The 13466-nt window shown below is 29.7% G+C and overlaps 1 protein-coding gene across 1 annotated transcript; it reads right to left on the reverse strand.

Annotated features, from left to right (window-relative positions):
* Positions 1 to 5484: 5484 nt before the first annotated feature.
* Positions 5485 to 13028, reverse strand: LOC140669160 (uncharacterized). The gene is made up of 11 exons (XM_072898719.1): positions 12476 to 13028; positions 11969 to 12339; positions 11612 to 11834; positions 11160 to 11379; positions 10045 to 10317; positions 9520 to 9526; positions 7262 to 7748; positions 6683 to 7053; positions 6292 to 6520; positions 5994 to 6213; positions 5485 to 5797 (listed from the first exon to the last, which is right to left on the reverse strand). The coding sequence occupies exons 1-11, from the start codon at positions 12978 to 12980 to the stop codon at positions 5536 to 5538; spliced, it is 3168 nt and encodes a 1055-aa protein (XP_072754820.1). The 5' UTR covers positions 12981 to 13028; the 3' UTR covers positions 5485 to 5535.
* Between the last annotated feature and the right edge of the window lie 438 nt (positions 13029 to 13466).

Raw genomic sequence — 13466 nt, forward strand, 5'->3', positions numbered from 1 at the left:
GAGGAAAACACGTATATTTGCGTTTAACTGTGGTTGTGTTACTATAGATAATGAACGTTTTAAAACGTTCTAAATTCCAGATATGGGACAAAAATTATTTCCGCCAGGAGAGCAACAATTTCATAAGGTTTTTTATCACCGTCCCTGAAGTTAGCGTCGTGTAACATCTTCAACGTGTGCCACATGTTGAAGAGTGCATACGTTCGCTACAATACATATGGTTGATATGATAAGCTGTATCGTTCGCATTTATTGTTTCTCCTGTAAAATTTGTTATTTACAAAATAAACTTTGTTACACAATGTTGCGCATTTCGTTGCTAATTTGGAAAATGCATAGAGATACTTAAAAATATGATTCAATTTTTAAAAACCCTACAAAGAATTTTTGTATTTCGCGAATCTATAATTTAGAAGTATTATTATTATTTTTAAGTTAATTAATATATTTAAATCATTTTATTACATATCAAAATTATATATCATTTTATTATATATTAAGAGAACGTTGCACGATATATTTTCACTGTTCACATTTCGTTGCGATACATTGCTCTTAAATTTTCATCCGTTTCGCATTTTTGGGCTTTCCATTTCGATGACAGGCCAGCCGTGCAAATTAAAAGCGCGCAGCGTGGGCTCGCCGCGGGCAAACAATTTACCGTTGCCGCGACGAAATATTTGCTTCCTCATAAACAAACCTGGTGATCCAATTTGTGCTAGGTGCATTTAGTTGCTTTCGACGTCACCGCATAAGTCGTCGATGCATTATAACGGTAGTTACAACATTAAATAGTCGGTTAAAAAATTATTATATTAAAATGCTGTTGCAATTTTTCGAATTATTTTATTGCTTTTGTACAACGTCTATTTATTACACTGAGAAAATGGAAAAAATATAATAACGTATTATTAATAAAAAATTAAAAAAAATATATCCGTTTACGTCAAATATTAAAATTAAATGTAATTGTTAAAAAATTAAAAGTAAATATAATTAATTCTATAAAAATGTGCTGTGTGCAAAAAGTTTGTAATTAATGTATATGTATATATATGTATATGTATTTTATATAAATATTTTATAGAGAATTTTCAATTTTTATATAAGCTAAACATTCTCTATCGTAAAATTTTTCAGTTTGCAAAGAAAAAGTCTTGGTTAAATTCCATAGATAAAACTATCGCTACTTAAGTTTTATTAAAAACACGTTTATCGTCATCGAAATGCACGCAGACCTATTTAAAACGCATAGCTTAGCATCGAATGGTATTTATCGTTGATTTTATCTTTTTTCTTTCTCTCTCATTGTATCTCACAACTTCTTTTTGCAGTTGTGCAATACGTATCATATAAAAGCTACAAAGCATCGCTTATTTAGTTGTTCACAGTTAGTTTGCCATTGACGCTGAGTCAACGAGTAAGACGAGTTGAATTTCATAGATCTGATCGAGAGGCATATTGACACATGGGCTGAACGCCGATCGTGCCATAGTTTCTCTCGCGTTACAATGCGATACTATGTATCAGGTATCCGTGAATCATGCAATGCGTACACCTAACGCGCTACGCGTTACGCATACGCCACATAGATTACCACATTAAGATCAGCCGATAGGACAAGCAAAACAGATAGCTCAGACGAGCGTGCGTCACGAAGCGACACATTCTTGTCATATGAGATATACTCAATGCAATTTCAACAATGCAGAAGATTGTTTAAATCTGTATATATGTATGTATAACTTGTGCATTCTCTTATATTGCAAGAGTATTTATTAATTTTCAAAAGATTCTTCCGTTCCAAGAAAAATATGAGTTTTTTAATGGAAAAATATAAGTATACCAGTTTCGTCAGGTAGACGAAAGTTCTCATAAAGTATATTTATAATAAGAAGACAATGATGAAGAGGGAGGGCGGCTTGAAATATAAATATAATTTCTGCAAGCGTATGCGTGCATAATGCAAAATCCTATATGTTTCCTAAAATATTTTCATGTACCATATAATATATATAGCATTTGATGTATATTTCTTGGTTGAGGGAAGAAGTTATTCTGAGAACTGTACTTTTAGATTATCATCTCTCACGGTATGTACAAAAGAGATTTAATTATTAAGGGTAGTTATTAGAATATAATTCGCGAATATCGAATGATTATTCATTTATTTGAACGACCTTAGACCGGCTATCTATCTGAATCGTTAATATCCCCCAGCGTTAATTTAGTTCTAGGGAGTTGTGTAAATTTCTCGTCTTTGTTCTTCCTGCTGGCATATGATGGTTTAGCAATTGCGACGAGGGCGCGTCCCGATGTAACGGTAGAGACAGTCGGAAAGACAGGCAGTTCCCTACCAGATCTTACCACCTTGCATAATGCATCGTGCGACGCCACTAAGCCAAAGGGGAAACTTCCCTGACGTGGAATGGAACGCCAAGAACACACACGAGTCGCTCTTCTATTTCTCTCTTCCTTCCTTATTGTTCAGCATCCCGTTGTATAAATCCTTCCATTGACTTTCGATCTGTTTCGCTCTCTGTTGATTTTTATCTTTATACAATGCAGATGTAATCCTCCGTATTACTGTTTAATTGAGGAAACTTTATCAATTCTATATCACAGGATAAAAGTCTAGATTTTATAGACATATGTAAAATCGTGTTTGATGCGAATGAAGCTGTCATGAATAAACAAATTGTTGAAACAATACATTTCATCAGTTTATCGTATCGTGAAAGATGAAAATCCAGTATCGGAACCTTTGTTTGCATGTAAAAAATTTTGCTACGGTATCAGAACCTTTGTTCATGCAAAAATTGATTAGTGCTGAGGTTATAACGAAGTTTTTCCGCAAAGATCATTAAATTTTAATGAAATTTTTTGCGCTTTAACGCGATTGAACGTTGCACGACTTGCGCTCGTTTCGAATTTGCCTGCGTTGGGTTTCACAGAGGAACACGATGCGGTACGTTAATTCCGAAATCCCGCGAAGCACTTCGACCATCGTCATCTTGTATGAACCACGTCGTAGCTGCGTACGCCTAGACACTATGTGCGGACGGTGGTATGGTAATCTAGTTCGCACCAAGTTTCCGCCGAGCTCGAGTTAAGTCGACTGCATCGAGTAAGCTCCTGGTGTTACCACGGCTGATGAGTCCAGGACACTTTGGGGATACGGTTACTGAAAGATGACACGTTTACGTCGCATCGCGATAGAAAGCCATTTCGTCGGCTCTCTCATAGCGTATCGCAGATCATTTCCCTGATACTGTTTTTTTTCACTCGCGATCGCACCGATCGTATCATCGATAACGTTGCCAAGATCACTTGGTTTGCTGCAAAAATTGCTTTTCTCTTTATTTCAACGTATCCACATCTAACAATAAATAAGGAAAAACTGCGTTTTTTTCAGTGTTTATTTTTATTATAGATTTTATTGCTAATGCGTGGATCTACAATAGTTTCTGCAATAATAAAAAATGAGTTTATCATTTGTGTATGTAATACAAATAATAACTTTATCTATATATATATATATATATATATATATATATATATATATATATATATATATATAAAATAGAATGTCTGTATGTATGCATGTATGTTCCCTATAAATTCCTCTTTTGACCGATTTAGACCAAATTTTGCATAGTTACTCTCTAGGATCCTGCGGAAAATATAGGCTACTATAAAATTTGGACATCCTATCCCTTCCCTCTGATTTCATCCCTTTGAAACTTTATGATAATTTAAGAAAGTCTATGCTTTTCCAATGATTAATTATGTATGAAATATTTGCTCCATGTATATATGTATTTAGTATAGCAAAACAAAGCGATACACTAAATAAATTTGTAAATTATTTCACTTATTATGGAAATCTGAAAATTGAATAACATTGAAATTAATTCATAATGATATAATTTATAAATTTATTTCGTATATCGCTTTGTTTTGCTGTACTAATTTAAGTACATACATATATTATTGCAACATAATTTATTATTCTAATGCTGGGTCACACACAAATATGAAAATTAAGCATTAATTCATAAATGTGAAAATTGAATATTAATTCATAGTGTTTACAAATTACAAAATAATTGACAAATTTATATCGCTTTGTTCTGACTAAGTATATACATATAACAAGGCTAATTTATTATTTTGATGATTGTAAAATATTTTTGTTTTTCCATTTTGGAGCGATCATGTATAAATGTTTTAGCGTACCCACTTTGGAGCAAGCAATATATTGTTGACCATAAAGAATAAATTATGTTGCAATAATGTATGTACTTAAATTAGTATAGCAAAACAAAATGATACACTATATAAATTTTTAAATTATTATATTATACTATGAATTAATGCTAAAGTTATTATTTAATTGTCAGAAATTTCCAGAAATGCCTATGTTCTAGATATAATAAGCCCAAGGAACGCTGGTAATTTAAGGTAGTTAAAAATAAAATAAAATCTCTGTAAGGTCTTTTTAAAGATAATAGATTAATATTTTAAGTACTAATAAGAGTGATTTATTGCCATTTTGTACGACATATGTATGCAGAATTATAACTATTTCAACTTGCAAGTTGCATACAATTAAGGATTATTTAGATTTTGCGTTAATTACCTTTTGTGCTTTAGGCTGTGAAGTCTGTATATCTATAACATTAATACAGAGCCAAACTGGCTAACTCTAGCATACTCTGATAGTCTATGTTTTATACGTTACGAAGTGGGATAATCATATAACTTTGTCATACCGCTAGTTAACTTAGAAAGCTTATAATTGAAGAGAGTATGTGTACTTCGTGAATACGCTTATTCGACACTACATAATGAAATTCTGATAGTTCATACAGTATGCTAATAATATTTTATACAATGAAAACTTTAATGTTTATGTTGCCCTCGTATTAGTAAAGATAATTTATGGAAAGATATAAATTAAAGAACACCGATATTTTTTTTGTACACATGTAATACGAGAAAGCATGTATTATAAATTAAATTGCATGAAGTAAAGTTTTATTCTTAATAATTTTATATAACTTTATTTTTATTATAATTTAATTATTTGCGTAGTATAAGTATTTTAGATAATTTGACATATCTATGTTCAAAATTATTATACCATTTAAATTACAAATTATTATCTTAAAGAACAATTGCTAGACGTGAAATGCTAATATCGACATTAAAATTTATAATAATTTTAAATGCGATTTTTATGGTAATATATCAAAATAATTACGTGATTGCTTAAAGCTAATATTGCATTTCTTGTCATTTTTCATAAAGACAGAATTGCGAGTTTTATTAATTAATGGGCAATATACATACATAGATGTAAAAATTGAGAAAAACATAAGTTCAATTTATACACATAAACTCTTAATACTTAAACGCTTAATTATTTCTTGAAAAATACTTTTATTTCTGGAACACAAAAATATTATTAATTGAATGATTTGAATTTCAATCATTTTTTTACTACGAGTGAAATAATTTAAAATTAAAAAATTAGAATATTCTGAAAATAAACTTTAAAATCTGGAAGATGATGAGTACTATTATACATGTTAATATAAATAACGTCGTGGAAAGCAAAGCAATAATATCCATGTCATAACGTTGATACCATGGATTGTCACTTTCACTAAATCGTAAAAGATTTGCTTTTTTGTGACGCATCACGAATTCTATCCACCATATTACATTCTCCATACTGTCATACGATTGATCCTTGAAGAGAGAACTTAGATACACCATCCTCTCTTTGTAACTAAACATATATTAAGTTATCAATTTGTTATTAACATTTAACTGCATTACATTAAAAATTAATTTCTTATAATATATTTGTTTTTGCATACAAAATATAATTATAATAAATTAATTGATATTTATATTTCGAGTAATTTACGCTAATAAATAGAGAGATATCTTATAAATAGTTACATATATATAATACAAAATACCTTTTGTTATTTAGAATCTGATGAATAGCTGCATAGAGATGTTCTTTGGTCATTCCGTTTAATTTGAGATATATTGCTGCATCTAACGAGACCAATCGTTGAACTCGAACTTCCTGTTCGGACACAATAGGAATTCCCAAGACTGGAACTGCGTAATAAAGAGCTTCTTCGGTACTCTGAAGTCCGCCTTGATAAATAAACAGCTTGATGTTTTGATGAGCTGCACGAATAAGATAATTAGCAGTGCGGTACGCGAGTTATAAATGGATTGCCGATCAATTAATATTTTTAATTTTACCAAGTATGTTTTGTTGCGGAAACCATTTCGAGATAAGGATATTATCGAGCTTTCTTGGCAATTCATTGCAATCAAGTTTCCAAACTATTTTATAAGGTAACTTCGAAAATACTTCAATAAAGTTTTCTAGCATTTCTGACTGTAAACTGCCGTAGTCACCGACAAAAGTGGTTCCAAAGCTCACGTAAATAAATCCTTCCGTTGCGTTATCTAGGAATTGTCCTAAATCCTTTCGTCGTATATAAATATTAAATATTCGACGAGTTTATTACAAAGCAATAAAAATTAAAATACTGTAGAATTATTACAAAGTAATAAAAATTAGAAATGGATAATACATTACTAGAGAGAGTTTAGAATATGATAATAACCATCTTAAAAATTTACATACTTCTTGCAGAGGTGGCAGCGTTTTTTGGATATGAAATCCGCTAAAATATATTGCATTTGTTTGTCCAGGTCTAGGAAAAACGGTTATCGGATTTTCATTGACTAACAACACACTCATATTTTTCGTTATTTCGATAACTTGTGGTATGTTACTTCCGAGATATTTTTTAGCTATTTCTTGTTCCATGACTACGAAATCCGTAATCCAGTAATGAATAAAAGACCATGTCTCAATGAAATTTCGCAATCTTTGCCAAATCGATGGATTTTCCCCAACTAACGTATTAAGTTCCCAATTTGAAGAATGTGATGGAAGTATAGGACTACCAAAAATATATCGTTGATAATTATGTATGCCCAACGACATGACTCCTGTGTAATAGATTAGTCGAGATATCAATTTTTCACAACATACTGAAGACATAACTCTCACAGAAGGAAAGGTCAATATTTTTACACTTATAACGATACTAGCATCTCCCTCAAGCAATACTAACATTTCCCAAAATATCGACCGTTCCCCCTTGTATATGTCACTTGCAGGATATCTTGTACATGCCACTTGCAGAAATCATCTCACCTATAAGAGGAGCGTTAAACCTATATGCCATAGTAAATAACGCCGGACTGCCTAGTGCTTCTACAATAACCGCGTCAAACTTTTCATTACTATCATTTCTATAAAGTTTCTTAAATTTTGGTTCATCAAACACAGTGACAGTTATTATGTGTATTAGCTTACAAACATATTTGGTTAATTCGGTCGATGGCAGTTCCGATAATTGTTTTCTATACTGGTCAGAAATGGAAATTATACTTGACGTATCGATTTCTGTGTAATTTTTTAATGTCGGATCTCTTATCGGACTTGGAGTTAATATGACTATTTCGTGCTCTCGTTTGTTTAAGGCAAAACATAACGACCGGTAAACTATTTGATGACTGTAAAACGGTGCAAACGTGATCACGAGAATCCTTTTGGCATCCGTAATATTGTTTGCCGGCAGTAGCCATAGAGATAAAATGACGCACATTCCACAAATAACTCTATACATTTTGCCACTGTTCTAATTGCACTGTTCTTTCTCAGTTATATGCACTCACATTTATAAATAATTTAACAGCTATTACTAAAGCTCAAATGAGGGCGCTGTTATCAGCTTGCATCACGCTGTCTGATAACGAACATAAATATCTATATTAAGAAATATATATTTGTATATATATGTATTAATATATATATGTATTATCTGTTTGTATTTTGTAAAATCAAAAAACTAAATATTTTAAATAAAATTTTAATTACCATACGTATTATTTTACATTAATCATGTATAATGTAATAATAGAAATAGCTTATATGTACACACACACACACATATATATATACAAATATATATATACATATATATACAGGATGTCCCAGAATTCGCGGACACAGAGTACACAGCGTGATTGTCCGTGTCAAAAGAAGCAACTTTTTCTTCAGCAAAAATGTCGAGGGATCAATAATTTTCCAGTTATAAGCAATTGAAAAAGACGGGTTTTTCACAAATCAAACTTTGTAGAATTAAAAGGTTAACACAATTATATTCTGCAGTTAATTTTAGGTGGAGTTTACTTTACTAAAATTTTTATTTAAGACTTAGTTACAGAGATATATAATAGCAAAATTTGAAAACTAGCAAAAAATGATAACTTTTCTCGACATTTTTGCTGAGGAAAAAGTTGCCTCTTTTGGTACAGACAATCACGTTGTGAATTCCGTGTCCGCGAATTCTGGGACACCCTGCATATATATATATATATATTACGATTAATTGCTTCTATTTATTTTTTATTTTTATTATCCATTGCTGATCATTTGGTGACTCGTACAATCAGTGCAAACGGCCAAATTATATGTTATACGTTAGTGTCTTGTTTTTGATGACTAATTATTATTACAAAGCAAATTAAATACTACAATAAATCTTTACATTTTATTAGAGTAAAAAAAAAAACAAAAAATAATATTTAATTAATAAACATATAAAAATAAATTATATATATTTATCATTGTTACGTTAATGTTCTATATTGCTTGGAATGTGTTTTAATAATTATGATGTACTTTCTTCATTATATGTTAGCATAGATACTTTACATAATGTTTTTATTTGTATGCTATATGATAAAATATGATAAAAATGGAATTTAAAATTAGTGACATTATCAGAGCATGCGGCAATTACGTCTATTATTTTTGCCATTTACATTTTATCACAAGATCAATCATGAGATCAATCTACTTGAAATATATCTTAATAATTATATTATATCTTTCTTTTTCGTCTTTATATACAAATTAGTGTAGACAGTGTATCCTATATGTTGGTTGATAAAGCAATGATAAATATGAGAAGCAACTTGGAATTAATTGCTTTTTCAAATTGATCTGCAAATCACCTACGACACGAATGACAAAAGGGCAATAACAAAGGTAAAAATTGTAATTAATCTAAACTTTGTCTAAAACATAATAAATAAAGCGCAGAATTTCCTAAAGTTTCACATCATTAAACTTTTTATGACCTTGAGATACGTGTAAGCGATACCAATAGATAAATGTTTTTGCGTTGTTAATTAATCTAAATAAATCTCTATCCTTTTAACTTAATATTTGTCTTGTCAAAAAAATATCGCATCTTGAATCATTTAAATATAGTTTATCATCATAATATAGCTTACCTCACAAACTTATTCGTACTTTAACAATAAATAATGCTTTTATTATGTATAAGGATATCGATAAAAATTTGACAATCAGTAAATAAATTTAAAATTACTTCGCCGTACTATCATACTTTCAATGTAAGAAATACAATAAGGATTTATATTCATTTTGTATTTTAATAAGATTATAAGTTATTTAAGGCTGTTAGAAAAGATTGAAGTAAGTAGTCTATCTTTGGGTTCAAATAGAATAAAAAAGTTTTTAGTATTTTAGTATTAGTATTTAATTAAAGTTTTTTAGCATCTTTTCGTTCAATAAAGAGTTATCAAGATATCGTAACTAAAAAGATTGAAAAATTTGACGACGGAATAAAATATATGATAAAATAAGAAAAAACACCGTACATTCACAAAATTTCAGTTTTATAGTTTTAATAATATATAATATACATGAAATATAAAACAATAATGTTCATTGCTATACAGGTTTCTATATATTCACGTTACTTATGTCAATTATAAGGAATATTTTTCGCAGATTCGGATATGTGTGTGTGTGTGTGTGTGTGTATGTGTGTGTGTGTGTGTGTGTGTGTGTGTGTGTGTGTGCTTCAGGTAGTATTAAAATATTTTTATACTAACAATTACTGCAAAGAATTCGATAATATTCGTAAATGAAATCGTAAAATCTGAAGTAATACCCATAGAACAATAAGAGATGCTACAAATATTACTATAGCAAAGAATCCGATGATGTCCCAGTCGTATCGTCGATACCATGTCTCATCGCCAAGACTATTTCGCAAGAAAGGCGTTCCATTCTGCCGTATCACGTACTCGATCCACCTTACCACATTTTGAAGACTGTCATACGGTCCGTTGTTATAAAGTTCCCTCAGATATTTCATCTGATCTTTGTATCTTGGGATAAAGAAAACTAGTGTTACATTAATGCACATGTGATTTAAAGCTCTGTTTCTTATTGTAAATTAATAAAGCTGTGATGAAAAGAAGATATTTTATATATATATATATATATATAAAGACAGAACAAACCTGAAACACTTTATATATAATGTTCCAGGTCTTTTTTTGTCAAATTATGTCAATATGTTTTACGAGTAGAAATAAGAAAAAAATGTTATATATAAATATAAACTTACAAATGTTTTATTAAAAAGTTACAATAAAAATAAAACGAAATAAATAGACTTGTTTTTATAAGAATAGATCGACGATTCGTTATAAATTAATAAAAAGAATGTTGCATTTACGGAGGTGAAAGAAATTTAACACCAAATTTACAAGGTGATAAATTCAATTTTTAGCTATGTCAATTTTGTATTGAAAATAACAATGAACATTTTGAAATAGAATAATAATAGTAAACACATACACAATAATAATAATAATAACAATAAATACACACAATAATAATGGTAAGTAATAGTAAAAGCGAGTACAGATTAAGTAAATAGATTGTTGACCGATTCTCATACAGTATTGTATTAATAATAAGAACAAATTTGTTATTATTTTATTTATTTTTTGTTATAACTTGTTAATAAACTATTTGTAAATGTTCTGTGTTTATACATCATCTTCTTTTTCTATTAATTCTATTAATAAAACATACACAATTTGGCAGAAAAAAGGTTTTTTATATATTTATATTTATATTTATGTAAATATATAAATATAATTATATAAATATATATATATAAGTGTGTGTGTGTGTGTATATAACTTATATAGTAATATACCTCTTATTGTTTATAACTTCATATATAGCAGTTTGGAGTTTTTCTTTCGAAATATTATGATAATGAAGAAGCACTCCAACGCCTAATTTTTGTATATATTGCATGTTATATAGCTGATCCCATATAATGGGAAATCCTATGACCGGAATCCCATTATAAACAGCTTCTTCGGTACTTTGGACGCCGCCTTGGTAAATAAATAATTTGATATTTTGATGAGCTACAAATAAAAAAATCATTATGAGTTATAGAGATTAATATTTCTAAAGTCGAGTCTACAATGGACGCAAACGCAAAACACAAGTTGCAAGCCGCAAAAAATCAATCAATCACAGTTAAATTTAGAGAAGAATAATCGAATCAAATTGATTAATTTCTTGTGGCTTGTGCACTTGCGTTTTGCGTTTGCGTCCATTGTAGACTCGGCTTAAGACGCACAAAAGCTACATTACCAAGAATACTTTGCTGGGGAAACCATTTCGATGCTAGTATATTTTCAAACTTTTTGGGTAATAGATCAGGATCATATTTCCAAACAACTTTGTACGGCAGTGTAGAGAATACTTCGACGAAGGATTCAAATGTATTATTCGGTAAATGTTCCCAATTAATGTTTGTTCCAAGACTGACGTAAATAAATCCTTCGGTTGCGTTGTCAAGAAATTGTTTTAAATCCTAGCGAATGTAACGAGATTAATAGTGCAAATGCATATAATACAGCGCAAATATTATATTACATTAGCGCAATCTTATATGAAAGTATTGATAAGATTATATATTTTATATATGTATGTATGTGTATAATATACTTTTGGCAGAGCAGGTGGTACTTTTGCGATATGAAAACCATGAAAATATATGACATTCGGTTGTTCAGGTCTGACAGGAAAAAGCGCTGGATGTTTGTTCACCAAATATATACTCAAATTTTTCGTTATATCAACGATATGCGGTAGATCTTCTCCTAAGTATTTTTTTGCAAGCGCATCCTCTATAGGAATATGTACGTTCATCCAGTCATATATATGTTTCCACACTTCACAAAAGTTAACGAGTCTTCTCCAAAATGACATATTGTTTTCAGGTACTGTATTGGCTTGCCAATTGGAAATATGCGATGGGAGAATCGGGGAACCAGACATATAGCGCAAATTATTGTATACATCCATACTCGAGATACCTATGTGTCACGTTACTTTTTATTATTTCATGACTGTGCAAATAAAATTAGTAATGATACTTAATTACTATTTATGCTTAATATTAAAAAAATGGATCATAAAATTTAATTCTTTGATATTGTATGTTTTTCTTACCTATAAGAGGAGCATTGAATCTGTATGCAAAAGCATTCAATGAAGTTGTAGGACCTTGCGCTACAATAACCGCATCAAAGTGTTCATTGCTATCAGTTGCATATAATTTCTTCATTTCTTCATTTTTGAAGACCATGTGATTCAGGATGTGAGACACAGGCCATATAATACTTTCTTCTACTTCTAAAAGCTTTAATTGCAAGCTTGCCTCGGTGATACTTTTAAATGTTAATAGCGTTTTATATTCAGGTAAAACATTATACAAATGGTTTAAGTCAATTTCTCTATAATTTTTTAAAGAAGAATTTTTTATAGGATTCGGAGTGACCGATACAATCTCATAACCTTGTTTGTTTAATTCTAAGCATAATCCACGGTAAACCACTTGATGGCTGTAAGATGGAAAATTTGTTATAACTAATATCCTTTTGGCATATATCATATTATATTGCACTATTCCACACAAAAACACATATATTGAGAATAAGCACATTTTACTCAACATTTTTCAACGATTTTAGCAAATTAGTCTATAGTAATGCACTCGTAATCTTTATGTGAAATAATATATATAGTTTTCGTGATAAAATTTTATACAAGTTTTTTTTCTATTTGCAACTATTTAAAATGTGCATATAATGTATTTTTAAGTAGATCGTAAATATGTTTCTAGTTGTATCTTTTAAGCTCTTTGAATTGTTAATCGCGTAAAACGTGTAGTTATGTAATTGTGATTTAAAAACAATCGCGTAAAATGTGAAGTTAGTTTTATTCTGACTTAGGACAAACTAATTAATAATTATTCAATAAATTAGAAAACAAATACTTCATATACTATCTGTGCTAAACTTTTTGTATCCTTTAACGCACGCTGATAGCTATAGTTTCTGAGACATTTAAAATGTTTATATGTATAAGAAAATAAAACATATTAAAATTGTATTTTTTGTACAAATAACTATTTTAAATGTCTTAGGAACTGGAAGTGTTA

The sequence above is a fragment of the Anoplolepis gracilipes genome, chromosome 1, assembly GCF_047496725.1.
Source record: "Anoplolepis gracilipes chromosome 1, ASM4749672v1, whole genome shotgun sequence".
NCBI classification, from domain to species: Eukaryota; Metazoa; Arthropoda; class Insecta; order Hymenoptera; family Formicidae; genus Anoplolepis; species Anoplolepis gracilipes.

Bases quoted from the DNA above. Each gene is read 5' to 3' on its own strand.
- LOC140669160 (XM_072898719.1), bottom strand. From the start codon at position 12,980: ATGTTGAGTAAAATGTGCTTATTCTCAATATATGTGTTTTTGTGTGGA. The intron at 7,054-7,261 runs GTGAGATGATTT...TCTATTACACAG, and splicing joins GTTTAACGCTCCTCTTATAG to GAGTCATGTCGTTGGGCATA. The intron at 5,798-5,993 runs GTATTTTGTATT...ATATATGTTTAG, and splicing joins CAGATTCTAAATAACAAAAG to TTACAAAGAGAGGATGGTGT.